The sequence below is a fragment of the Panicum virgatum genome, chromosome 6K (assembly GCF_016808335.1).
Source record: "Panicum virgatum strain AP13 chromosome 6K, P.virgatum_v5, whole genome shotgun sequence".
Taxonomy (NCBI): Eukaryota; Viridiplantae; Streptophyta; class Magnoliopsida; order Poales; family Poaceae; genus Panicum; species Panicum virgatum.
The window spans coordinates 44,639,100-44,664,856 of NC_053141.1; the positions used below are offsets into that span (position 1 = coordinate 44,639,100).

Consider the following 25,757-nt stretch of genomic DNA (forward strand, 5'->3'; position numbering starts at 1 on the left):
CAAGTTGACAGATGATGTCAATTAAAATAGAATAGGAGGGATCCTCGTGAGCAGTTAGGTTAGGTCAAATCTTTAGACTGATCAGTCCATGCTCAGTGATGGTTTGGTCAGAATTTGGTGTACACCAGTCAGTACAGCTGCTTCTCATTTGAGGTACTAGTAGTTGGGTTTGGCCAAAGCTCACTGAACTCGGCTGCAATGCGTAGTCATTTAGGTTGTGGATCTACTACCGCTGAAAACTTTTGGAATTTGAAAAAGGTTTGAGTTGGCAGGTGATTACAAGGGTCAAGGGAGGCTCCTACCATCTGGAAAGTGAGGCTTGTGGAACTTGTCTATATCTAACCTAAAAGTTCAGTTAAATCTGCAGAAGCTTTTTCCATTTGAAAAAAAAGAGTAATGTCTGCAAAACATATCATCATCTTTTTTTTTGCAAAAGATAACTGCAAAATATATGAGCTACCTCACCATGTTTATTAATGAAAGGTGCTCACAAAAATATTGGCGAATGACGAAAGCAGAACTATCAAGTGGAGTGGAGGCACAAGTACAACTAGTGTTGATTGCACCCGTTGCAACTGCTCGCAATGTTCAGGACAGAGCTCCAGATTGGCAGGGCCACTTTCGTTTCTGCCTCTGGCATTGGATGTCCAAGTGCTGCCTCCGTGCGTGAGCCACCCAATCCTATCTAGTATCATCATCACGCCATCAACATGGAAAAGGGTAGTATCATTGTTGCAGTTGGTAGCTGCAAAGATGATTTCTGCGAGATGTATGCTATGCTGGAACATGCAAACTCCGGCGAGGTATCTTAGCTTGTACGGCCGCACAACAACACCGACCCGACGGGAAGCCGAAACGTGATTGCTTCGTCTTGGCGTGGTCCATGCTATCTTTCCCCCTTCCAGCAACACGGAATCCTTTTTTTTTTCCCGGTGGTGCCTGCGGCGGCGCGACACGCTTGTGCCAGTGCCAACGCGAGCGAGCAGCGCGTGTCCCCCACAGCCGCAGCCCCCGGCCGGAGGGCGCGCCTGCCGCCGGCCGCCGCGGCGTGCGTTGCTGCGTCGGCGTCGCGTCCTCTGCGCGAGGCCGGCTGGCGAATCTGCACGAGGCGTGGGGCTGATGGCCTCTGCTGCTGCGACGCCTTTGCGCTGGTCGCACGCTTCGTGGATTTTTCTCGTCGGAAACAGGCTGCTTTCCGGGCGTTTTTCGTGTGGATCGCCGCGCCTTTTTTCCTCCACGAAGGAAAAAGTTTGGCGACCGACTCGCACTGGATTGAGAGCCACAAACTTTTCTCCAGTTCTCGTTCCTGGAGTGAACGCACACGCTGCTGTTCTTCCCGGAGAGTCACACTCACGCATCCAAATATTCGTGTAAAAGCTAAGGTGATAGGGGGGAAACGCGGCAGCCATGAACATCTAAACTGGAGCAACAAAAGATCGGCAGATTGCACGGGGAGGTTGACACTTGCAGTTTCTGCATTCTAGAAGCATGAATGCTTGATGCCGTTGTAAAAAACCAACAACCGTCACACTGAATGACAGTGATCTCTCTCTCTCTCTCTTGCGTGACCTTTTAACCACGATTGAAGATCAGAAAAATATAAAACATTTTAGCAAGCAGTACACTCGACGTTTTCTAGCTGTTTCGCTTTTCTAGAAGAATCATGCTTCCACTAGTGGGGTTTATACGTGTATCTCTCTTCTTCTCAGCTTCACCAACCACTGGGTACACCTTGTCATCCTTTCTGCAAAAGGTGCAAATAGCATTGCCCCAGAACACAAGTGCATGATCAGCTCAGCACTCACAACAGAACAAAAAGCAGGCAATGACCAATGCCACTAGTATCACTCATGAGTCATGACTCATCTCCAGTATAATTGTGCAGTATACACACATCTATCATACAAAAAAGAGATTAGACACTATGATCACAGGAGCTACCGCCTACATCTGCACACCAACACACCGCTGAAGATAACTACAGGCCAAAGGGGACCTGACTATGGAGTCATTACATAGATACCGGCAAGTGGCCGTTCCCATTGCCATTGTAGGTCTTGCTGTCCTCTTTCCTCCGCTTCAAGACAATGCCCCATGTAACGACTTCCAGGATCAAGGCAATGGCGCCCAGGATGCAGATGGCAATGATGTAGGCCGTCTTCCACTTCTGGTCGACACTCAGGATGGACATTCCCTTGAAGATGTTGATGACTCCCAGTATGATGATGGTGTAACCGATGGAGTGATGGTAAATGTTCCAGTAGAACCGGTACTTGTGATCCTTCTTCGGCCTCAAGAAGAGCGCAAAGATCTGAACGGGAGAAGTAAATGTACATAAAAACTGTTAGCAGAGGATTCAAATTTAAGCAGGTAACAAGTGTCATGAGAAGAACATGGTGTATGTACCTGCAGAGTACCAAGAGCAAATACTGCGATCCCAATGTTCCTGTGAACTGAATAGGTGATCCCCTTGGACATGTTTCCAAGATGAATCCCAGTTGCCCAGCCAGACACTCCGACACCATATCCAATCAGCTGGCACGCGACATGGAGGTAAAACCATGCGGGATCAGCCGATTTGAATGTCTTGAGGTATCTCGCAAAAATGGCTCCCATAGGCAGCAGAAGGCCCCAGCTCACAGCATTCAGGACTCCATGGGTCTACATAAAAAAAAAAATTGGAGACATGAGAATGTTTTAATAAAACCAGCAGTACTGGATGGTAAAGCAAACTCAGAAGGTAACAGTTGTTCGGTGCTAAATGACAGTAATGATGTTTTTTATGGAAATGGAAACACTACTTTCCTATTGAAGACTTCTGTTGTCACAACTCACAAGGCACCAACCTATGCACTACAGTTACAGCTAGAATTATACTATTGTGAAATTAATATGTCAACGGTCATCTCGATTGTATAGAATTGCCGCATGTTAGCAGCACATGTCTTCGTTACTTTGAATGCTTAAGAACATGTGCATCTAGTCACCAACAGTTAGACTAATCCAAGCTGAACTGTCCCACCAAGGAAGGATAAAAACTGACTGGACTTGAAAATAGCGGCCCCAATGCATCAAAATTCAAAGTGTACGGATAATAAGAGAGGAACTTGCTAGTTGTATGTCACCCATGAACATAGAGTCAACAAATGCCGTCCGCCGTACAGGACAGGTACAGTTGATTTAGTCGATTCAACGGAGCAGGGCAAATTAGTTAGGACAATTGCCAAGAGTTTTTTTTTCACCTACATACATATACATTCTAAGCCTGAAATTAAAATTAATAGATCCGACGTTCTTACCACTACATCATCATGCAAAAAACTTAATTTCTGCGGTTAATCCCTTTGCTTTCTGTTTAGTGGGAGAAATCATCTTCCACGTAGCAGTAACGCTACACATACAGACATGAACTCATTTGCAGCAGAAGGCCAAATAGAAGAACTTTATGTTGGGTGGGGGGGGGGGGGGGGGGGGGGGGATTTTCTTTACAAAAAAATTGACAGGATTCCAATAGTAGAGTTCTATGGTTTTTTCGAGTGAATTTGAACCGGTGCAAGCGCAAAAGAATTCAAGAAACAAGCACAAGGCATTCAATACGAACAGGTAAGTGCAAAATCAAATCCTTGAGGCCTGAAATTGAGTAACTCACATTTCTCTTCCTGAGGACGCTGCTCCCCCCGCTGGCGGCGGTGCTGGCCCCGGTGAGGAGGTTCAGCTTCCCCTTGGAGTTCAGGTTCTCGGCATTAGTCGTCGAGTGGGTACCGATGGCCCCGCCGGAGAATGGGCCCACCTGCCAGACCTGGTTCACCTCCCCGGTCCCGTTCTGGAGCTTGAGGGTGCCGAAAATCCGGACGCGGCCGTCGCCGCCGAGCTCGGCGGCGAGGTCGGACGTCGGGTAGGAGAGTGGCCCAGGGGAGCCCAGCGAGTACCCGGAGATGCCGTACGTCTGCACCTCGTAGGCGCCGCCGCCCTTGGGGACGGCGATGAGCGCCTGCGTGCCGCTCATGCTCTCGGCGGTGGGGTTGAGCCCCCAGGCGACCCAGCCGCTGGAGGGCGGGGCCGCGAGGAACGCGACGGACAGGGACGACGCCGCGGTGTCGTAGGTCCAGTGCAGGGACGCGCTCAGGTGGGGCAGGTCGACGCACGTCGCGAAGACGCGGTTGCCCGAGAACCTCTCCGCCGCGCAGGCGGCGGCCGCGGCCGCGCGGCGCGGCGGCGCGGCCACCGCCGCCGCCAGGAGGAAGAGGACGAGGAGCCGCGGGAAGGACATGGCGAGCGTCCCCGCGGCTGCGGAGGGGTGTCCTTGCGTGTGCAGGGGGCGCGCGCGCGCACTAGGCTCCAAGGAAGGGGGATCTCTGGTGGGGAAACGCAGAAAGGCTGCGGATTTTGGGTGCGGGCTTGGAGCTTGGATGCAGCGGCCGCCGGGTGGTGGTGGACTGGTGGTGGGGCGGCAGGGGGGAGGGGAGGGGCGCGGTTAATAAAGGCGCAGCGGAGGGGACGGTGGACACGTGGGGGCCTGCGGTTGGGCCAGGGTTGACGCGGTCAGCTGGCCGGTGACTCGCTTTGGCAGGTTTTACTACACGTTCCTCTTTTTTTTTTTAAAGCGGTTATCTGGCAAGGACAGTTGTAGGCAGCAAGCCGTTGGCATGCATTGAGCGTTTCAGGTTTCCCCTTTAATCGATTAAAAAAAAGGGTTTCCTCTTTAATCCGTAATACTAGTAACTTACTGGAGGATCCGAAGTGAATGCAGCATGCTAAACTGATGATTCATCCCATCAATGTGTAGAATTTTGGAGAGAGGATCAGGAAATGCACCATTGTATTCGATATGTTGGATATTTCTCCTTCCCCACTTGCGATGACCGAACTTGCTGGTCTAGTTGCTGAAACTGCTACTCAAATAGTCACTCCACGGATGCCACAGCTACGTGCTACCGTTGCTCAGGTCGCATTCGACTTAGATTCTTGGTCGAGAACACTTAAATAAAAATATATGACAGGTGTAATGGTTTTGTAAAATACGAAACACAAAGGAAAGTATAATCTTTTTTATAGAAAAAACACCCCTAGTTCGGAGATAAGGAGGTGAGGGTTTTTTTTTTTTTTGAGCGGAAGGAGGTGAGTTGTTAGCTAGACTAGACTGGACTGGTGCTTCCAGTTCCACTCCCGAAAGGCCGTTGTCATGTGATCAGGGGCCCGTTTGGATGCATAGCACAAAACATGTTAGGAAAAGAATCTTCAATGCATGAGCCACTAAATAAAGCTTATTTGTAAAAAAAATTCACAAATGTGTGTATTTTTTTTGCGACGAATCTAATAATAGTAATTAATCCATAATTGGCTACAGTAACTATTCTCTAATCGTGCGGTCAAAAGCCTCATTAGATTCGTCTCGCGAAATAGCACAGGGATTGTGGAGTTAGTTTTGTAAAATATTTTTATTTAGTACATCTAATTATTGGTCAAAATGAACTACAATGTTTTGTACTACCCAACCAAATGGGGCCCAGAGCTTCCAACCAGGCAGCCCAAGCCCCCAGATGTAACGGGGGCGTGTGCCGCCCTGCCGCCACCTGCAGCGCCCGCTCCGTTTCGAACATCTTTTTCGTTCATCCGCAGCAATCCCCCGGGCACTCCTAGCTCGCAGGAGCAACGTGGCCTTGCCATTGCAACCACGAGACCGCAACAACAACAGCTAGCATCCAAAGTTCCAAACCCAGGGCGGGCGTCGCTGTCATCGTCACCCTCCCGCAATCACTAATCACACGGCCTCCGTCTCGCTAAACCCCCCCCCCCCCCCCCCCCAAGGCCCCGCCGCCCCGGCGTCCACGTCACGCATGACACCGGCCGGCCGGCGGCGCCACTGACCTTAATTCCGCCGAGACACGCCGCAGCTCTGGCTTGCATTGCGCCATTGCACATGTCGACCCGTGGCCAACCGATCTCTCCTCCTCTCATGATCTGTCCCACGCACGACTCCGGAATCGGTGCCATGCAGCCCAAATGGAAAAAGGAAGAAAAAAAATCCTTCCAGAACAACGCCATGCTTCCTGGACCAGGCCGGTCAGCGCGTGCATAAGCTGCGGTGCCCCGTCTTGGGGGGGAGCAACCAGAGAAGGTGGCCGCCGGAGCAGTCGAGCTCGAGCAGACTCATCCCCACCCGCGGAATCTGAGCACATGCCACGGAGCTCGTGGTCGCCTGGGATCGCTTGGCGGTTGGGCGCGGCCAGTCCACTCGTACCCGTGCGCGGCCTCCCTCACCCGCAGGCACCAGTTACTACCATGCCGCGGCCGCCGCGGCGACCGCATGCATTTCCCGGGCGGCTGCCGCGGCCGCGGCCGCGTCCTCGGCGGCTGTTGGCAGCAGCCACTGTCGAGTTCCTGGACGAAGTCCTCTCGAGACCTCACGGGGCTCGCCGGCCGGGCGCGTTCCGACGCGCCGCGCTGGGGGATCACCGATCGGCGCGTCTCCGCTGACCCGCGGGCGGGGGGCACCGCCGGGGCAACGGGACACTGACCGACCGACCTGCAGGAGTTGACTCGCGACATGGGGGGTTGGTGCGTGGGTGGCTCTTGGCTTGGACCGGCCGCTCGGCTCCACCGTTCCCAGTCTCTGCTCTCTGGTAGTCTCCCGTTCGCGCTGCCAGCGACGGCGAGCGCGCCGTACGCGCCAGCGTACGATTCAACGGCCCGGAGCGCACGTCGGGGCGTCGAAATAGCCGCCGGCTGGCCGGCGCCGACCGGCTGCTGCTCTGGCTCGGAGCGACGGCGGTTGTTCGTCCGTCCCGCCCGCCCGCCCCCCGCCGGTCGCCGTCGCGTAGGTTACCGGCGTAATGACCGCGACTGACCCGTCGGCTTCGCCGCACGCCGGAGGTCGCTTGAAAGGGGATCGGAGATGACGCGTGCGATCGAGACGAGCGTTCGCCACGCACCGGCGGCAGGCTAGCCACCAGCGCGCGTCCTCCCGTGAAGACGAAGCGAAACCAACCGGATGGCAGAGTCCACCGCTCGCGCGCGTCTGCGCCTACCACCACCAGGCTCCCGTGGCGTCACGGAGCATGGACACGACGGAGGAGGCGGGTTCCGGGCGTGCGCCACCAGATTTCGTGAAAAGGCAGGAGCAGATAGACGACGGATCGTGGCTGAACCGGTTACAATTACAACTCCGGCACGGCGAAGCACCAGTCGGTCTCGGGCTGAGCTCATCGAGCCGCGCAGCCAGACCGCTAGATCGGGTGCGGGGCGGCGACAGAACCGGCACGCACCTGTCGCGTCCGTCTGTCCGGCTGGTTGGTAGCTGCCGCCGCCGCACGGGCGTCGCCGCCACGGCGCCCGGCCGTTCAGACCAGCGCCGGGCACGGACTGAACCAACCAGTTCACATCGCAAGCCCCCCCTTTTTTTTAAGCTGTGACGTTGGCTCCGCGTCGATCTGGAGCAGGAGCTCGTCCGCAGCGGGCGCGTCCATGTCGCCCCCGGGCCGACGACGAGACGGCCGGCCGGCTGCTCCGTTGGCGCGCCGCGGCCATGGCGCGAGAGGGGGCTCGCCCGGAGGAGGGGAAAGCGACGGGGCGGGCGGGACCCGGGGCTTGGGGCTGGCGCGTGGCGACGCCGCGCGGTTCCATGCGAATGCAATGCGACCGAGACCCGGGAGCAGGACGACGGCTGGTGGCTTGGATGGTGCGTGTACGCTGTACCACTGGTCCTACGCCGGACAGCGACGGCGGGGGCACCCCCACCCTGGCCCTGACGCCACCGTGACGGCCGCGTGACGTGCCTCGGGTCGGGCTTGGCTTGCACGGCCGGAGGCTCGAAACCGAGGCCACGCCGCGCCGCGCGTGCAGCAGGGTGGCATGGCACGGGGGCCACGGGGAGATGGCGGCTGTACTTTTGTGTGGCACTGGCTGGATCAGCTTTGAGAAAGCCGCAGAAATAGCCACCGGTTAGAGTTTTTTTTTTAACAATTACCGCCGGTTAGTTATAGGAGTAAGGCACATGCACTAGAAGAGGTGCTCGTGATGTCTGCAACACAAGTTCAGGACACTTGTTGTCAGCAGACAAAAGTTTTTTTTCCCTAATACTCTAATACGTAGAAAAATTGCGCATCTTTTTATTAAAATAAGAAGCAGATAAAAGTTTATGAGGGCGAGAAAAACCACGTGCGATCTATCAACGCCTTATCGATCAGGTTACTACTTACTACTACGGCGATCAGCAGGCGCGAGAGCCCGACGTAACCGCCGTTGACACCAACTGCCCGAACCTGAAAACTGTCACTGCCGTGCGTGCAATACAAGTCCAATTTCCCAAATAACGACCTCTTGCCGAGAATTGGCTACTGGCATCAACGTTCAGAAACTCCAGCCTACGCGCAGATCGCCAGTGGGCGTCGCTCGTGTCGGGATCTCGGGACTCGGCGCTCTGCTCGGTCATGGTCCGGCCCCATTTCGGACAGGGAAGCGTTCCTGATGCTGGATCTTCCTGTGCTGAACCTTCCCGTTCGCATCGTGCAGTCCACGGACAAGCAAGCTACTTCACTTCCCGTGTCGCGTCGCGGCCGAGCAGTCAAGCTCTAGTATGTACTCCTACTAAAAATCTTCAGAGTTCTCTTGACGACGGGCCCGGTGGTTCCGGCGAGCCGCCGCCGCCGCCGCCTCTTGAAGCCTCGTGTGCTTTCCTTTTCCGATTCTCAGTTTCCACGCTAATTTAACACGGTACCCGTGTCGTACGCAGTCTACTGTAGCACCACCTTTTATGCTCTGCCCCTACCTGACCAGATTTCTCAGCATGGAAATGGAGGCCCAATTTTGCTTTTTTTTTCCCAAGGCCGACGGCGACGCCGCTGATCGGGCGAATCGGAGTGTACGTCGGTGGCGTTGAAGCACGGCCCCTACTTCGGGTGTGTTTGGCAGGGCTGCTTTTTCGAAAACAGCTCCGGCTCCGACTCTTCAGATGGAGCGGCTTTTCTGGTGGAGTTGGAGTCGTTTTAGAAAATATTTGGCAAAACAGCTTCACTTGTTAGATTGATGTGTAAACCGCGTGAAGCCACGATTTCATGGCTTCACCTTGCCTGTGTAAGCCGCTGATGGCTTCAAAATCGGCTTCACACGTGAAGCCGGTCCCAAAACAAACATTTGGGAGGACTTCACCTGAAGCCGCTCGTGAAGCCCTCCCAAACGGGGCCTTCGTCAAACCAGCCAGGCTTGAAACGGCAAAACGGTTGAACGGTGGATACGCTCGTGTCATGCAAGTAGGCAGGGCCGGCCTCTCCGGTCCCGGTTTCACATTCCGCACGGGGCGGACTGCACAAGCACAGCGTACGTTCCAGGACAGGTTGGAAAAGGGCACTTCACAATTCGGTCCATGGAATCTAGGGGGTGAGGTTAAGTGTCAGCTTTGTTTAGTTCGCGAAATTTTTTGGATTTTGAGACGGTAGCACTTTTATTGTTATTTAGCAATTAATGTTTAATTATGAACTAATTAGATTTAAAAGATTCATCTCGTGCTAATCAGTTGGACTGTGTAATTAGTTTTTTTTCAACTAAATTTAATGCTCCGTGCATATATCAGTTGTTGACTTCGTGTCCGTGCCTGAAGAAGATAGTCATGGTTGGTGCCGGGAAACAGTATACAGGAATTCAGCTTTTGGACTGCCCTTCAACCACGCTCACTGTTTCTGTTCGGCTGAAAATAAAGTGGCGATGCATATGGCTAGCCGGCTAATGGACTTGGTCGACTACCATTTCTGATCTTGTCTTCTGATGAGTCGATTAGGACAAAAACCATACTCAATTCAAGCAGACAACTTGATTACGAATTCAGAAGGTTTGCACGCGTGGTGCAATGTGCTTACCAAATCGTGGAAAGTCCAAACATAATTTCAGGCATTACCCCATGAAACCTGGACAAAAAACGAGGCGTAGTACCTCTTTAGGCTTTCAGAGCGGTCCTACCAAACCGCAAACACCATAAGAGCAAGTTTTATGATTTCACCGACTGCCGGCTGAGATGCATGTGATGATAGTGGCGGGTCCTACAATCTGAGCCAATAGCAGCAAGAGCAAGCTCTTTTCGTCGGCTTGAGCGAGCGCGTGGGCAGACGCCCACCTCTTTCTCTCTCCTCAGCCACATAGGCTCTCAACCCGTTCCCCGCCACCTATAATACATGCTCTAATATTTTCAGTGTCTGCTGAATGCTGATGGAGCCTAAAAGCTGGGGATCACACCGGGCTGGCGAATCAAAAAAGGGGTGTGAACTTCAACTGACGTGAAACCCAACCACCCAACAAGATGGGAATCCTACGATCTGGAAAAATAACTCATGAGCCGCTTTGCACCTGAAAGCACCGTCCGTGCAGCAGTGCTTTTCATCTGCCTCTTTCTTTTCAGGAGCATGATTTTTGTATTTTTGTACAGTAAAGTTCAGGGGTCTTATCACTCCGGTCCACTAGCGTCTAGAGTTGGTACATGCTAGACAAAACCATGAAGATAACACTAGGCGTGTATGCATAGCCGTTACCTAATCCGAACATACTCTAATAAGCTCCACACTGTATCTAAGAACTTGTTCTAACATCCAATTGGGAGATGTGGTCACTCGCTCTAGCTACACACCCTGTCAAGGCCGAGCAGGGATAGACTAAAATCTAAAGGCGTTGCCCCGCCGGCACGGCCATGGCCAAAAGCGTTCAGATTAGATGACCATCATCACATGATTCCCCAATTGCTACTATAATCTATACCTCGATCATCGAGTTGCTTGCACACAACGTCCTCGCACCACTAAACCACATACTAGTGCCGCAATGACACTAGGACAGGGACCTCTGAACTTTTTGCCTGTTTAACTGCAGGCCCAATCCTGCCCCGTTTTGCTTGGCTCTTCCTCTCGCCCTTAGCCTGCGCAAACCTGCTAACCATGCTTGCACGCGATAATCAAATCCAAATGCAGCCTGATGCCACACCTCCCCATCCAATGCATGCGTCGCCTGGGAATTTTTTTATCGGTGCTTTGATCTGACTGCCGAGCTGAACATTTGGCAGCGCGTGGGGGTGGTGGCACCAGCGATCACGGGGTGCTAGCCCTTCTCGAGGTCAGGATGTATGGTGCCCGGAGCGAGGCGCAGTTGCTGCCAAAACGAGAGCTTGTTCTCTTGCCCGTTTGCATGTTTGTAAATGCATCCGGCCGGTGCAATTTGCAGAGAGTAGATGGGTACCTCGGGATTATATGTGTTTTGTAAGGGACGACACTGCAGGTCCACAAAGTGAAGCGACTCACAGGAGTGTCGAGTGATTGTGTGGGTTTCAGTCTTTGGGGCAAATGAAAACGGGCTGAAAGATTCAGAGCTGCCATAGGCCGATGGCGGTGTCCGGATACTCCTGTGTGGCTGTGTGGCTGCGTTCGTGTATATGGTAAACACTAAAGATAGGTCGAAGTCGAGGGCGTGCTTTTTTTAACTGATTTCTGGATCTTCTCAAGATCCATTCAGACTGGAAAAGAACACGCACATCGCCATTAATCTGCTCCCACATGCATATGTTTCCAATCGACCCAATCTCCTGCATCCACGCTACTACTCCATTCCGGAACATGTGAGCTTAATCATACATTGAACATGCAGGTGCTTACTGCCCTACTGGACCTGTTCATCCAACTCAGAAGAAACCTAGATTAGATTTTTCTTGTTCGCATACGGATGATGCTGCCCTAGGGCCAAGGTTGCATCATCAGACGGTCACCCCCTTCGTCACCTGCCAATCCCGTCGCGATTCACGGGGGGTCAATCTTCAACGCCCATCGCCCAGTCGCCATGCGCCGCATCTAATGCGCACGGCGCCCAGCATCGACATGCGTGGATGTGCGGCGCCTGCCTGACACCAAAACGACCCGGCTTCAGTCAACAGCGGCGACGCCATGTACTTGGACCAATTAGGCAGGCAATAACCGTTGTTACATTACCTGTCAGCAGTACCAGCACTAGGACTAGTTTAATGGCAACGCATGTGAGATGAGAAATCCAACACCCGTCTCGCGAAAAAGTGAAAGGAAAGGCAGGAGGGGGTGATTTGCTAATGCTATCTACGGAGTACTAATCTCTTCCACGGTCAGCTCTGACGAAGCTGAACATTAATGGAGTGACGGACACTTCAGCCTTGAGCGCGTCGTCGGTGTTCGGCTGTTCGCACCCCGCCGGACCGGTGACCTGTCTGAACTCCGAACCTGTAGAAGTTGCAGGGAATTGAAGCCGAAGATCAATGGAGTAGCGGACACTTCAGCGTTTAGCTCGTCGTCGTCAGTGTCCACACCTCGCTGTGTCTGAACTCTCTGAAGTCTGAGCCCGGTGGAGAAGTTGCAGGCAGCTCTGCTCGTCTCCTCTCGCCATTGCCGTCGGGATCACTCCACTCGTCGACGTCCACCACACGGACAGACACGCATGGACCGCCAAGAGAGCTTGCCATGGGAAGGAAGTTCAGTTTGGTCAGGTCCCTCCCAAAGATGGTGCTTGGAGCATCCGCCGTTGAATTGACTCCGGACTGGAGCTTCAAAGTAAGCAGCAGCCTGACTTTCTGACCGGGATGGCCGCCCGGTCGCAGTGGGTTGGCAACGCTCCTAACGCGCCGCGGGGGGGGGGGGGGGGGGGGGGGGGGGGGGGGGGGGGCGGGGGGCCGCGCGGCCGTGCCTTTCCAGCGCTCGTTCTCGTCGGCCGCGGGACTAGCGCCACGGGTCTCTCTTCCCGCTGGTCTCGTCGCGCCGTGTCGTGTGCGGCGGTGGCCCGGCCGGGTGTGCCTCATCGGCACGTTCTGGATTAAGGCATACTGTTAGCAGTAAAAAAATGCGGCTCATTTAGCATCATTTTTCATTTTCAGAAATCCGTCGTCTACGGTTGATGGCAAGGAGCAGCTCCACAATTTTGACGCGAAATCATCTTGGTTTTACGAAAAATCAAGAGTTTGCCAAGAGCAATGCATACGTACCAAAGTAGAATAACTAGGACATAGGACAGTAGCGCGCTACGCCGCACCCACATTACAAAATAGTTAAAAAAAACTCTCTCTTTGTTATTCGCGCCGCTCTCTCCCTCCCCCACGCATTGCCCTGCGGATCCGCCGCTGCCCCGAAGTCCTGCTCCCCGTCTCCGCTGTTGGGATCTTTGCTTTGTAGATGCCCAAACAGGAAGCATGAACAGAAGGAAAGGTGGCAATGAAAGTAATGTCGAACTCTCCAACAGTAGTCAGAAAATTCAACCCTTTACACTGTCGAGAGAGGGGGCTATTTATACCCCTAGCCCTCGGCCGGGTTTTCCTAAATTGCCCCCTCCCAACTCATTTACAGCTCACTTTCAGCCGGTTCCGGGGTAAAATTACAACGTGAGAGGTTTACAAATCCGACCTTCTCACGCATTTGGAGGGTGTACAACTCCGACCTTCTTACATACTCACGTTTTACTCACGTGCCTTCGGTCGACGAAGGTCACCATAACCTTCGGGTACCTCCGGGAGCTTGGGTCATGAAGGTTCCATCAACGATCGGCCAGTCGTAACCATTCCTGGTCGCAGGCTCTTCTCCCGAAGGTCTTGATCTTCGAGTTTACGCTTCCAGGTAGCCGTTCGTCACCTCCGGCGCGGTGGAGGCCAAATCCTTCGGGCCGAAGGTCCTGGAGTTTGCGCTTGCGCTTCAGGGCAACCATCCGTTACCTTCGGCATTCGGAAGGTGATATCCTTCGGACCGAAGGTCATGGTCTTCGAGCTTGCGCTTCTCAGCGTTCATCTGATACTTTCGGGTGCGCTTAGCTCCATTTCGTTGTGGCCCTGCAAACAGGTTAGGGAGCATTTCCGAGGGTGAGGGCTTGACCCGAAGGTCCAATCCCCAACAGTAGCCCCTCAAGGGCAAGGTCCGAAGCCGACGGTCCGAACCCTTGTTAATGAAGAAGATTGCGCGTAACCTTCGGGAAGCTCCCGAGGAAAAACGTCTCCCGAACCGTCGGCTGCAACGGTTGGTTTTTGTTGTGTACGTGTCGTTGCCTGATTGCGCCGCTTGGGCTGGCGTCTCCTCGGTTTTACCACTGGAACTGTTCCTTTTCACCGTCTATATAAGCGGAGGAGGGGGGGTAAAACCTGTGCCCTTTCGAGCTTTGCTATCCTTCGTCGTTTTTTGCTATAAAGCGTTTTGTCCGAAGGTTCTAGTGCGTGGCGAAGCTACTTGTTTTCCTCGGTGTAAGTAACTGCGGCTCATGGCTCGTACTAAACAGACAGCGAGGTTGATCGAAGGTTCGCTTGAGTTTTTGTTTGTAATTTGACTTTGTTTTTTTGTTTACTTTTGTAGTTATGGCATTTATTAAGAGGGCGGTTCTCCGTACAGATTCTGGTGCAGCTTCCGAAGGAGAGGCGGGTGGTTCGCATCCTTCTCAGCAGCAGCAGTCCAGCGAAAGCCTTTCGGCTGTTTCTGCGGACATGTCGGATCTGATGGCTCCGGAGAAACGTAAGACTCTGCTTTTCGAGCCATCTGTCGTATCTCAGAGCATGATAGACTTCTACGTTACGAAAGGCTACTTCGCGGAGGGGGTTTGCCGACCTCCGGGGGCAGAATTGATTCCTGTACCGGAGACCGGCGAGGTTGTAGTCTTTAAGGATTTTTTTACAGCGGGACTTAGACTTCCGATGGATCCAATTGTGCCGAAGCTTTTGGAGCCATTCAATGCGAAGCTACACCATTTCACTCCAAACGGGATTGTTACACTGTCCAAGTTTCTGTGGGTAGTGCGTAGCTTCGGAGGGGAGGTGTCTGTGGATGCGTTTTGCAGGCTCTTTCAGCTACACTGCCAGCCTCGGAAGGTCTATGTAGATGACGATGATGAGCTTAGCGAGGTTCAGAACGGTTGCTGCACCTTCGTTCCTCGCAAACCGAACAAAAGGACTGGCCTGTTGAAGGTTATGCTCTCGACAGCTTACAAGAACAAGTGGGAAGGGAACTGGTTGGAATACTGGTTTTACGCGAAGATTGGCTTCCCCGATCCCGAAGGTTCTAACGAGGAGAAGTACCTTCTTGCTTCGGACATTGAGATGTTCGATCACGTTTATCAGCCCGCCTTCAACAAACGAGGGCCAGGTTTCAAGTCGTGCCTAGAAGCTTTCATGACAGCTTGCCAAGTTTGTGGCGGTCGGGATGCTGTCGAGGAGTTTCTGGCTGCGAAGGTTTGGCCACTGGCTGGTCTCCGGTGAGGTTCGAGCGCAAGCGCTTTGTTGGTTTGAAGTACGAAGTGACTTCTCCGTTTTTTGGGCTTCGAAGGCCCGAAGGTGCCAGCGATGAAATTATTGTTGACGAGCTAGAGCGTCGGGCTGCGGAGATTTTGGGGCTGTGGAACAAAAAGGAGTACCGTTCTTTGGTTGAGGTGTGCGGAGGGAACCTTCGGTTGAACCATTGCTTAGCTGAGATGGGCGTCGATTACGAGCCTCGGCCGGTCCCGGCTAACGCCATTCCAAGGATGACGCCGCCTGGGAACGTAGGTTCGGAGGTTCCTGAGGCGAAGTTCAAAGGAAAGGTTAAGGTGGAGGTGGCGGGGAGCTCCGGGTCTGCCGGTACGCGGGGGCGCGGTCGCGGTCGGAAACCTTCGAGCTCGAAGGTTTCGGTTGTGCGGGCAGAGAGCGCTAAGAGAAAGGCGCAAGATGAGGAGGTTTCTTCGGGCGACAGCGGTACGCCCTCATTTATGGAAGAGCTCATGGGGACGGTGGGCGGGGAGATTGTAGTTCCCGAAGGGAGGCTTTTTAGATCCCGTTTTGATCTTAGCGATGAGTACGGGACCATGCTTTTCGGTTCCGGTCGTCGGGTTGAGGTGGCGAAAGCGTTGATTAATCTTCATTGTTCATCCGAAGGTACGACGAAACGCCGGAGGATTCAGAGCCTCGTCAAGACTGGGACCAAGCCCGCGGATCTTCCGAAGCCGCCCGTGCCGAAGGGTGCTGCCTCGACGGCCGATGTCCTAAAGGACTCGGCTCCGGCCCCGAAGGTCACGCAGCCTGTTTTTTGCGTTGGACATCGAGGAGGGGGAGGTCTTGGTGGGTGAGACACTGGTGGCGCTCAGAGGTGGGGAGGCTCGTGGAGTTTCCTCTGCTCCACCTTCGGACAAGGAGGTGGAGGCTTTGGAGGGGATGGCCTTCGACGAGTCTGGTAAGTTTCACCTACTTGACCTTCACTGACTTCCTAGCTTGTTCGCCGCGTCCGAAGGGGTTTTTACTTTTGCTTTCTGCAGCTGTATCGGCGTCGATGCAACAGCTGTTGGCCGTGATGCATGGGCCTGGCGCGACTGGGACTCCCCCTCCCGAGAAAGGTTTGTGGTCTTGTTTTATTTTTGTCTCTTTATCAATTTCTAGAGTTCCCGAAGGTGATTTTGTTTTTAATTCAGGATTTAATGCGGCGGTGGCTGAAGCGTCCACCTCTGACGCTGCTTTCATCGTTGGTGAGTTAAGTAAGAAGCTTACCTATGCCAATCGGATGCTAATGCAAAAGGCTAAGGCAGATGCGGATCTTCGGGAGAAAAGCGCCAGCGAGAGATTGAGTCTGGCTGATAAACTGTGGCGGGCTGAGGCGGAGGTTCTCTCTCTGAGAGAGGAGAACCAGCAACTGAAGGTTAAGTGCTCGAAGCTGGAGTCTACCGCTTTGGATAACGAGAAGGTTCTAGAGAGCCTTCGGAGGACCGTTGAGGTGGATGCAAATGAGAAATCTGCCCTTAAGAGTAGGATCACAGAGTTGGAATGGGTTCAGACTAGAATGGCGGAACTCGAGCGGGTCATACCCGAGGTTGCCAGACGGGCCGAAGGTGTGTACCAAGAGTACAAGACGGCTCTTTGTGCCCTTGGAGCTGAGCCTTTGCCCTTGCCTAAGCCAGTCGAAGGTCTTCAAGTTTTCTTTCTGCTTCTGGACTGGTTGAAGTCGGAATTCGAGGGCCTTGGCGAGGTGATGAGCGTGGCAAATGACAACGCGGCCTCTGTTTCCTTCGAGGGGCTTGTTGGAAACCTTCTTCGTGTCGGCGCAGTTGATCTTGCCCGACTGGATGGTTTTCAGTATGTACCGTACGAAGGTTTGGCAGTGGAGGTGTTGAAAATTCAAGAGTTGAAGGCTGCTTTTTTTGAGCGTTTCTGGGAAACTTCTGGCAAGGTTGCTGTTCGGACCCTGGCGGCCGCAGCTGCTGAGGTAGGGTTGTTTTCAGCAATTTTTCTGTCTTTTGTTTGTTTTTTGATTGGTTTTGTCTATTTGGTGCAGGAGGCGTCTCCTGATCATCCTTCGGAGGATAATCGAATGTCCAAGGATCGGAGATCTCCTTCGGGGAATGGTGCCGCTGGTTCTTCCGGGGCACAGGTCTAAAGATTAGCTTGTGGGGATTTGTTTCGAGGACTTGGAATTTGTTGTAAATATTTCCATAATGCAGGACGCGAACAATGCTAGGGTAATGATGAGTTGGGTGGCCTTCAGCCTTGCTCATCCTGGATGCAGCGTTGCGGAGTACTTATGCTGGTCTGGTCGTGATTCGTTGTAATTTTCGTTTTGTTGTCTAAACGCTACCTTCCCAAAGATTTTCAAAGTGTACAATATTCTTTCTAGGCTTATTATTGCGCCTTTCGGGTTGCTTTTCTATGCATATCCTTCGATTTGTCCTTCTGGATGCAACCTTCGAGATTATTTCTCATCCTTCGAGGTGCTCTGAATTGCGCATCCTTCGAGATGCTTTGATCTGCGCATCCTTCGAGATGTTCAGAATTGCGTATCCTTCGAGGTGCTCTGATCTGCGCATCCTTTGAGATGCTTTGATGTGCGCATCCTTTGAGATGCTTCGTTCGCATCCTTCGGGGTGTTTTGATAAGTGCATCCTTCGAGATGCTTTGTTGTATGCATCCTTCGAGATGCTTTTGTGTGTGCATCCTTGGAGTTACTTTGCTAAGTGCATCCTTCGAGATGCTTTGTTGTGTGCATCCTTCGAGATGCTTTGGTGGGTGCATCCTTCGAGATGCTTTGGTGTGTGCATCCTTCGAGATGCTTTTGTGTGTGCATCCTTCGAGATGCTTTCGTGTGTGCATCCTTCGAGGTGCTTTGCTAAGTGCATCCTTCGAGATGCTTTGTTGTATGCATCCTTCGAGGTGGTTTTGTGTGTGCATCCTTCGAGGTGCTTTGTTACACTTGGTTAAAATGCTTCCTGTATTCTTTGGCTTCGTTAGTGGTGTTGGGACCCGAGGAGTTAAGTGCGAGGAATTTTTTTTAAGAAAAACGTCTCCCCCCTTTCTCGCACTTGGTTCATTGGTGTTCCCATTCCGTAGGTTTGGGGTTTGTGCTTTTGGTGGTCGTGATTCGTTCGGGTAATAAGTTGCTGCCATAAGAGGCAATGCGCGCAAATTTTGTTCTTTGAAAAACGTCTCCCCCCTTTCTTGCGCGGCGTTGTCTCACTGGTTTGTCGAATGATGGATGCCGAGGGTTCAGAAAGAGAAAACGTCTCCCCCCTTTCTGGCATCCTTCTTTCGATGCTTTCGAGTCGCTTTTTTGCCGAAGGTTTTTTTGGTTCGGACCATTTGTAAGGTCGAAACCCCTTTGTTTTTTTTTTGCGCTTATTGTGTTCTTGTGCCGAAGGTTTTTGGTTGCAGACCACTTGAAAGGTCGAAGCCCCTTGTTGTTTTTGCACTTATTTTGTGTTTTTGCCGAAGGTTTTTGGTTCGGACCTTTTGAATGGTCGAAGCCCCTTGTCGTTTTTGCACTTATTATGCGTTTTTGCCGAAGGTTTTTTGGTATTATGCGTTTTTGCCGAAGGTTTTTTGGTTCGGACCTTTTGAAAGGTCGAAGCCCCTTGGCATTTTTGCGCTTATTGTGCGTTTTTGCCGAAGGTTTTTTGGTTCGGACCTTTTGAAAGGTCGAAGCCCCTTGGCGTTTTTTCACTTATTGTGCTTTTTTGCCGAAGTTTTTTTTTGTTCGGACCTTTTGAAAGGTCGAAGCCCCTTGGCGTTTTTGCACTTATTGTGCGTTTTTGACGAAGGTTTTTTGGTTCGGACCTTTTGATAGGTCGAAGCCCCTTGTCGTTTTTGCACTTATTGTGTGTTTTTGACGAAGATTTTTTGGTTCGGACCTTTTGATAGGTCGAAGCCCCTTGTCGTTTTTGCACTTATTGTGCGTTTGCGTTGATAAGTATGCAAAGTTTGCGGGTTTTGCATACTTTGCTAACTTACTTTTTTGTTTAGCATGCAGATGCTTGCCGAAGCTTGCCATTTTGGCTGCTTAGGCGAGAGACACTGTTTGGGGAAAATTCATTGTATTTAGATAGTTTACACTGGGTCCGCCTCGTCAAAAACCTCACCTCCTGTGAGGAGTTTTCCCTTGTGAGGAAAAGAGTACGGCCCGTTTGCATTGTATGAAATAACTGAAATTAAATGCGAAGGTCCGCAGTCGCTTATAGGTTCGCGATGCGTCCTTTTTACAAACTTAAATGTAGTATTTTTTGAGGCTATCGGCATTCCACGGATGCTGCAGCTCATTTCCTTCGGCGTCGGACAAGTGAAATGATCCTGGCCTGTTGCTCTTTATTATAAGGAATGGTCCTTCCCACTTGGGTTGTAGTTTGCCGGAGGTTTCGGCATTTGGCTTCCTTTTTAGGACCCAGTCTCCGACTGTGATGTCCTTTTTCACTATTTTCTTGTCTCTCCACTTCGTTGTTTCTTGTTGATGTTTTTCTAGATTTTCCGAAGCTTGCAGGATGTCTAGCTCTATGAGGTCTTTCTCCTCCGAGGGTGTGCCCTCGATTTGATGAGTTACCCTTAGGCTTCGATTCTTAAGCTCTTCTGGTGTCATTGCTTCGGCACCATATAGTAGCCTGAATGGGGTGAACTTGGTGGTTCTTGATTCTGAGGTGTTGTGGGACCAGATCACCTTCGGGAGTTCATTTGCCCATTTACCCTTTTTCTGATCAAACAGACACTTCTTGATGCTGCCGAAGATGATTCCGTTGGCCCTTTCGACAGCCCCGTTTGATTGTGGGTGGTACACCGAAGCAAAGATTACCTTTGTGCCCAGACTGTAACAAAATTCTCTGAAGAGCTGCGAGTCAAACTGTTTTCCGTTATCGACGGTGATCTCCCTTGGGACCCCGAATCTGCAGACGATGTTCTGCCAAAAGAATTTTCTGATTGTTTCCGATGTGATGTTGATTAGTGGCTTGGCTTCGATCCTTTTTGTAAAGTACTCAACAGCAACTGCTGCGTACTTGTAATTGCCCTGAGCTGTGGGTAGGGGGGCCACTAGATCAATTCCCCATCTTTGAAGAGGCCATGTTGGGGGTATTAGCTGAATTGGTTCCGAAGGTTTTGTGGACTTCGGGCCCATCATTTGGCATGCTTGGCATGTTTTCACTATGTGCTGAGCATCCTTCAGGGCTGTTGGCCAAAAGAATCCTTGCCTGAAGGCTTTGGATACAAGTTGTCTGAAGCCAATATGAGATCCGCAAGACCCGGAGTGTATTTCCTTGAGGAGCTCGATTCCTTCGGTCGTTGAGATGCATTTTAACCATGGGTTGGTTACACCTGACTTGAATAATTCTCCTTCGGATATGACGTAGCCCCTTGCTCTTTGGAACATTTTCTTTTCTTCTTTCTCGTTTGGCAACTCAATGTTTCCCCGAAGGTACTCCATTATGGGTGCTCTCCAATCTTCGGCTGAGATGGCTGAGATTTGTTTTTCTTTCTTCGGTTTGACTGAAGGTTCTTTGATTTCTTCGAAGAATACATCTGGTGGTAACTATTCTTTTCTTGATGCTGCCTTTGCCAGTTTGTCTGCCTCGTCGTTCATGTGCCTCGGGATATGAACGATGTCGAAGCCTTTGAAATATTTCTCCATGGATCTAACTGCATCAAGGTACTCAATAAGCTCTGGTTTTCTTGCCTCTGAGTCCTTTTCGATGTGATCTCTGACAACCTTCGAGTCTGTTTTGACTATGAAGTTTTGGTGGCCAAGGGCTTTCATTTTACGAAGTCCCAGGAGCAGGGCTTCGTACTCGGTTGTGTTGTTGGTTGATGATTCTAATTTGCCAAAGTTGAGTCCTGCTGCGTATCTTGTTTTTGCTCCCGAAGGAGACTCGATGATTGCAGCGATGCCCGCTCCGTCGTTACACCAGGCCCCATTGCAGTGTACGATCCAAGTTTCAGTCGAAGGGTCCTCCATGAATGTTGGGGATGTCCAATCGGCAATGAAATCTGCTAATACTTGTGATTTAATGGCTGTTCTTCTTTCGAAGTCTATATAGAACTCTGATAGCTCCGAAGCCTATTTTGCAATTCTGACTGAGGCCTCTCTGTTTTTGAACAAGTCATGCAAGGGTTGATCTGTTACCACGATTATCTTGTGAGCTTCGAAATAGTGTCGAAGCTTCCGGGCAGACATGACTACTGCATATGCGATTTTTTCTAGCTCTGAGTACATGAGCTTCGAGCCCGCGAGAGCTTCGAATACGAAATAAACAGGCAGTTGCTTCTTTTTTCCTTCGCTCTCTCTCTCGAGTACGAGCGCTGCGCTGACGGCAGAGTAGGATGCTGCGATGTATAGGAGCAACACATCCTTCGGGTCAGGTGAGGTCATTTTGACCATGCTCTGCAGGTGGTTTTTGAGCGCTTTGCTTTGCTCAGGGCCCCACTCAAATTTGTTTGCGTTGCAAAGAACCTTGAAGAAAGGTAGGCTTCGGTCTGCAGAGCGTGGGATGAATCTATTTAGGGCTGCAATCCGCCCAGTAAGTTTCTGTACGTCCCTGATGGACCTTGGCTCCTCCACGTTCCACAGAGCTTTTACTTTGTCAGGGTTTGCTTCAATGCCTTTGGTGGACACAAGGCATCCTAGCACCTTTCCTTTGTGCACTCCAAAAATGCACTTGTTGGGGTTCAAGGACAGTCCTGCTTTTCTTAAGCTTGCGAAGGTTTCAGCCAGGTCTACCACATGGTTGCTTCTTACTGAACTAGTTACAACAATGTCATCAACGTAAGCCAAGACATTCCCTCTGAGTTGATGCTCCAAGACCACAGAAGACATCCTTGAAAAAGATTGTCCTGCATTCTTTAGTCCTTCGGGCATTCTTACGAAGCAGTAGGTGCCGAAGGGAGTTATGAAACTTGTTTTTTCTTCGTCCTCTTTCCTCATCCAGATCTGATGGTATCCGGAGAAACAGTCCAGTAGGGACATGAGTTGACTGTTTGCCGCATCATCGACGACTCTGTCAATCCTTGGCAATGGGAAATCATCCTTCGGACAGGCTTTATTGATGTCTGTGAAGTCAATGCACATGCGCCATTTGCCATTCTTCTTTTTGAATGGCACAGTATTTGCCAGCCATGTTGGGTACTTGACCTCTCTAATTACATTTGCATCTAGCAGTCTCTGGACTTCGGCCTTGACTGCTGTGACTTTTTCATCTGCCATTTTGCGAAGTTTTTGCTTCTTCGGCTTGATGTTTGGGTTGGTGTCCAGGCGATGCTCGATGATGTCTCTGCTGACTCCCCGAAGGTCGTTGGCGGACCATGCAAAAACATCTTGGTTCTTGCGTAGAAACTCTAGAAGTTCTTTCTCCTCTTGAGGCTCTAGTGTTGCATTGATAGTAACCATTTTGTCAGGGAGGTGTTCATCGAGGGGGACCTTCTTGACTTCACAGTCTTCTTCGAAGGTTGTTTTCTCGCTGTCCCCTTGGTGCTTTTCGACTGTAACTGGCTTGGATTCAGTCCGAAGGTTGTGCACATTTTTCTGTCCTGGGGTGTATCCCCGTTCAATGACCCGTGCAAGTTGCTGGTCTCCGCGAACAGTGATGACCCCTGCGGGAGCTGGCATTTTCATGCACAAGTATAGTTGATGGACGACAGCTTCGAACTTGTTGATTGTTCCTCTTCCTAAAATTGCGCGGTATGGGTACGTCATTTCTACCACATCGAAGGTGATGTGCTCTGTTCTTGCATTGGCCGTGTCTCCGAAGGACACGGGGAGTGACAGTTTGCCGATTGCGTTCACTCTCTTTCCTCCGAATCCCATTAAAGGGATTTCTAAAGGTTGAAGCAGGCTTCGGTCAATCCCCATCTTATCGAAGGTGTCGGAGAAGATGATGTCTGCAGAACTGCCAGTGTCAACTAGTATCTTGCCAATCCTCCAGCCCTGAATGTTTGCCTCGATGACAAGAGCATCTGTGTGTGGGTAGCTGATGAGGTTGACATCTTCCTCAGAGAATGTGATCGGAGAGTGTGACCACTGAGTTCTCTTTGTTGGGCCTTCGGAGACGATGCAATGGACTTGCCTGAAGTAGTCCCTGCGTTGCCTTTTGTTCTCGAAGTCCAGGGTAGAACCTCCGGAGATTGGCATGATCATGCCGAAGGATGGCAGTGCCGCGGGTTGACTATTTGTAGTTTGGCTTTCTTGTTTTTGTGGCAGAGCTGGGGGTGGCGGTAGCTGTTCCTGAGTTGGTTGAGCTTGGGTTGTGGGTTGGATGTTTTGCGTTGTAGGGTTTGGCTGCGGCTGCCAGCTTTGATTGTAGTTGTAGCTAAACATTGGTGGGCGATATGCTTGTGTGAATGGTTGAGGTGGAACGAACGAAGGCTGTGTGTACTGTATTTGTTGAGGTTGTTGGGTCTGTGGCCATGTAGTGTATGGTTGTTGATCCAACGAACGAAGGTTGTTGGGTCTGTGGCCATGTAGTGGCCATGTAGTGTATTTGATCCAACAACAATAAAATTCTTCTGTCACTTCCATGGATCTGACTCCGACCACAGAACAAACCAATGCCCGGAGAAGAAGAAAACACTTGACAGAATGGAGGCCGAGAAAAAGGCCAAGCCGCAGACCAATGAGGAACTGAGTTGGATCTGTTGTGGCGTTGTACTTGGGAAGTTGAGTTGGCTTGTAGCCGAGCGGCCATGAAGTTCGCTGCAGAGCGATTGAGAGTGGCGAGGTCGGGTCAAATGGGAGGTTGACCGGCGGTGGCCTTTGGTTCTCATTATGAACGAAGGCTGTCTGTAGGATGACGCGGTTTTCTTGTTGGGAGGAGCCTTCGGGCATTTCTTGGTATGCCCTCTGCAAGCTCTCAACTTCTGCCTCCATCTCTGCTAGCCTGTGCCTTGCCTCGGCTAACTTGTTTGCTTGGTCCATTGCCCTCTTTTTGGTTGCAAGCTGGGCTTCGATATTCTTTTTCTTCATTTCGAGGGCTTTGAGCTTGAGTGCAGTTTCTGTGAGTTGATGAGCTTCGGAGTTTTCAGTGTTATCAAACTGGTCTCCGTGAGGGGGAGCTTCGTTGTTGATGTCTTCCATTTGTGAGTTGACTCCTTCGTGTTGCGGTTGGGGGCCATCGAGGTTGCGGCCAGGCTCAGTGGAGATGCTTGTGGTGCCGGCGGTGGCTTTCTTCTTCGCTGGGGCCATCGAGGGTTGTTTTACGTGCTGGAACGGTGGGCGCCGCTGTTGGGATCTTTGCTTTGTAGATGCCCAAACAAGGAGCATGAACAGAAGGAAAGGTGGCAATGAAAGTAAATGTCGAACTCTCCAACAGTAGTCAGAAAATTCAACCCTTTACACTGTGGAGAGAGGGGGCTATTTATACCCCTAGCCCTCGGCCGGGTTTTCCTAAATTGCCCCCTCCCAACTCATTTACAGCTCACTCTCGGCCGGTTCCGGGGTAAAATTACAACGTGAGAGGTTTACAAATCCGACCTTCTCACGCATTTGGAGGGTGTACAACTCCGACCTTCTTACATACTCACGTTTTACTCACGTGCCTTCGGTCGACGAAGGTCACCATAACCTTCGGGTACCTTCGGGAGCTTGGGTCATGAAGGTTCCATCAACGATCGGCCAGTCGTAACCATTCCTGGTCGCAGGCTCTTCTCCCGAAGGTCTTGATCTTCGAGTTTTCGCTTCCAGGTAGCCGTTCGTCACCTCCGGCGCGGTGGAGGCCAAATCCTTCGGGCCGAAGGTCCTGGAGTTTGCGCTTGCGCTTCAGGGCAGCCATCTGTTACCTTCGGCATTCGGAAGGTGATATCCTTCGGACCGAAGGTCATGGTCTTCGAGCTTGCGCTTCTCAGCGTTCATCCGATACTTTCGGGTGCGCTTAGCTCCATTTCGTTGTGGCCCTGCAAACAGGTTAGGGAGCATTTCCGAGGGTGAGGGCTTGACCCGAAGGTCCAATCCCCAACATCCGCAAGACCCGCCGTCGCAGCCGTCCCTCCGTTGCGGTCTGCCTTCTCACCCTTGTGCCGCTGCCGCCATCCCTCCCCTGCGCAGCCTCACCCTGGGCATTCGGTAAATACCGAACCGATCGGTTCGGTTCTTCGGTACCATTGCAAATTCTGTTCCTCAGAAATTGGTACCGATCGGTTCCTAAAAAAACTTGGTACCGAGAAAATTCGGTATCGATAAATTCGGTTCGGTTTCGGTATTTACCGAACTGATCATAGAGAGGATGTAATAGTAGGTTCAAAGACTAATTTTAACATCATTTCATAGATAACAATAGTGCAAAATATAAATACTTATAAAAGTCCACATGACTATAAATGTGAGTGCCAAAATACGTAATATAGTAGTCTATAATAGTACAATCACTAATATAACAACACTGAAACTTATCACATTTCATGTAAGTTCGGTAAACTCGGTTTGGTTTCGGTATTTACCTCGGTAATTCGGTTCCTGAAAACTAGGAACCGAATATTTCGGTTTCGGTAATTTCGGTTAGGTTCTCGGTAATTTCGGTTCGGTATTCTGTTCTCGGTATTT

General features: G+C 51.4%; 1 protein-coding gene across 1 annotated transcript; it reads right to left on the reverse strand.

Moving 5' to 3' along the window:
* Positions 1–1,817: 1,817 nt before the first annotated feature.
* LOC120712916 (cytochrome b561 and DOMON domain-containing protein At3g25290-like) lies at positions 1,818–4,446 on the reverse strand. The gene is made up of 3 exons (XM_039998845.1): positions 3,650–4,446; positions 2,407–2,661; positions 1,818–2,311 (listed from the first exon to the last, which is right to left on the reverse strand). Exons 1-3 carry the CDS (start codon positions 4,268–4,270, stop codon positions 2,012–2,014), a joined length of 1,176 nt encoding a protein of 391 aa, XP_039854779.1. The 5' UTR covers positions 4,271–4,446; the 3' UTR covers positions 1,818–2,011.
* Positions 4,447–25,757: the final 21,311 nt, after the last annotated feature.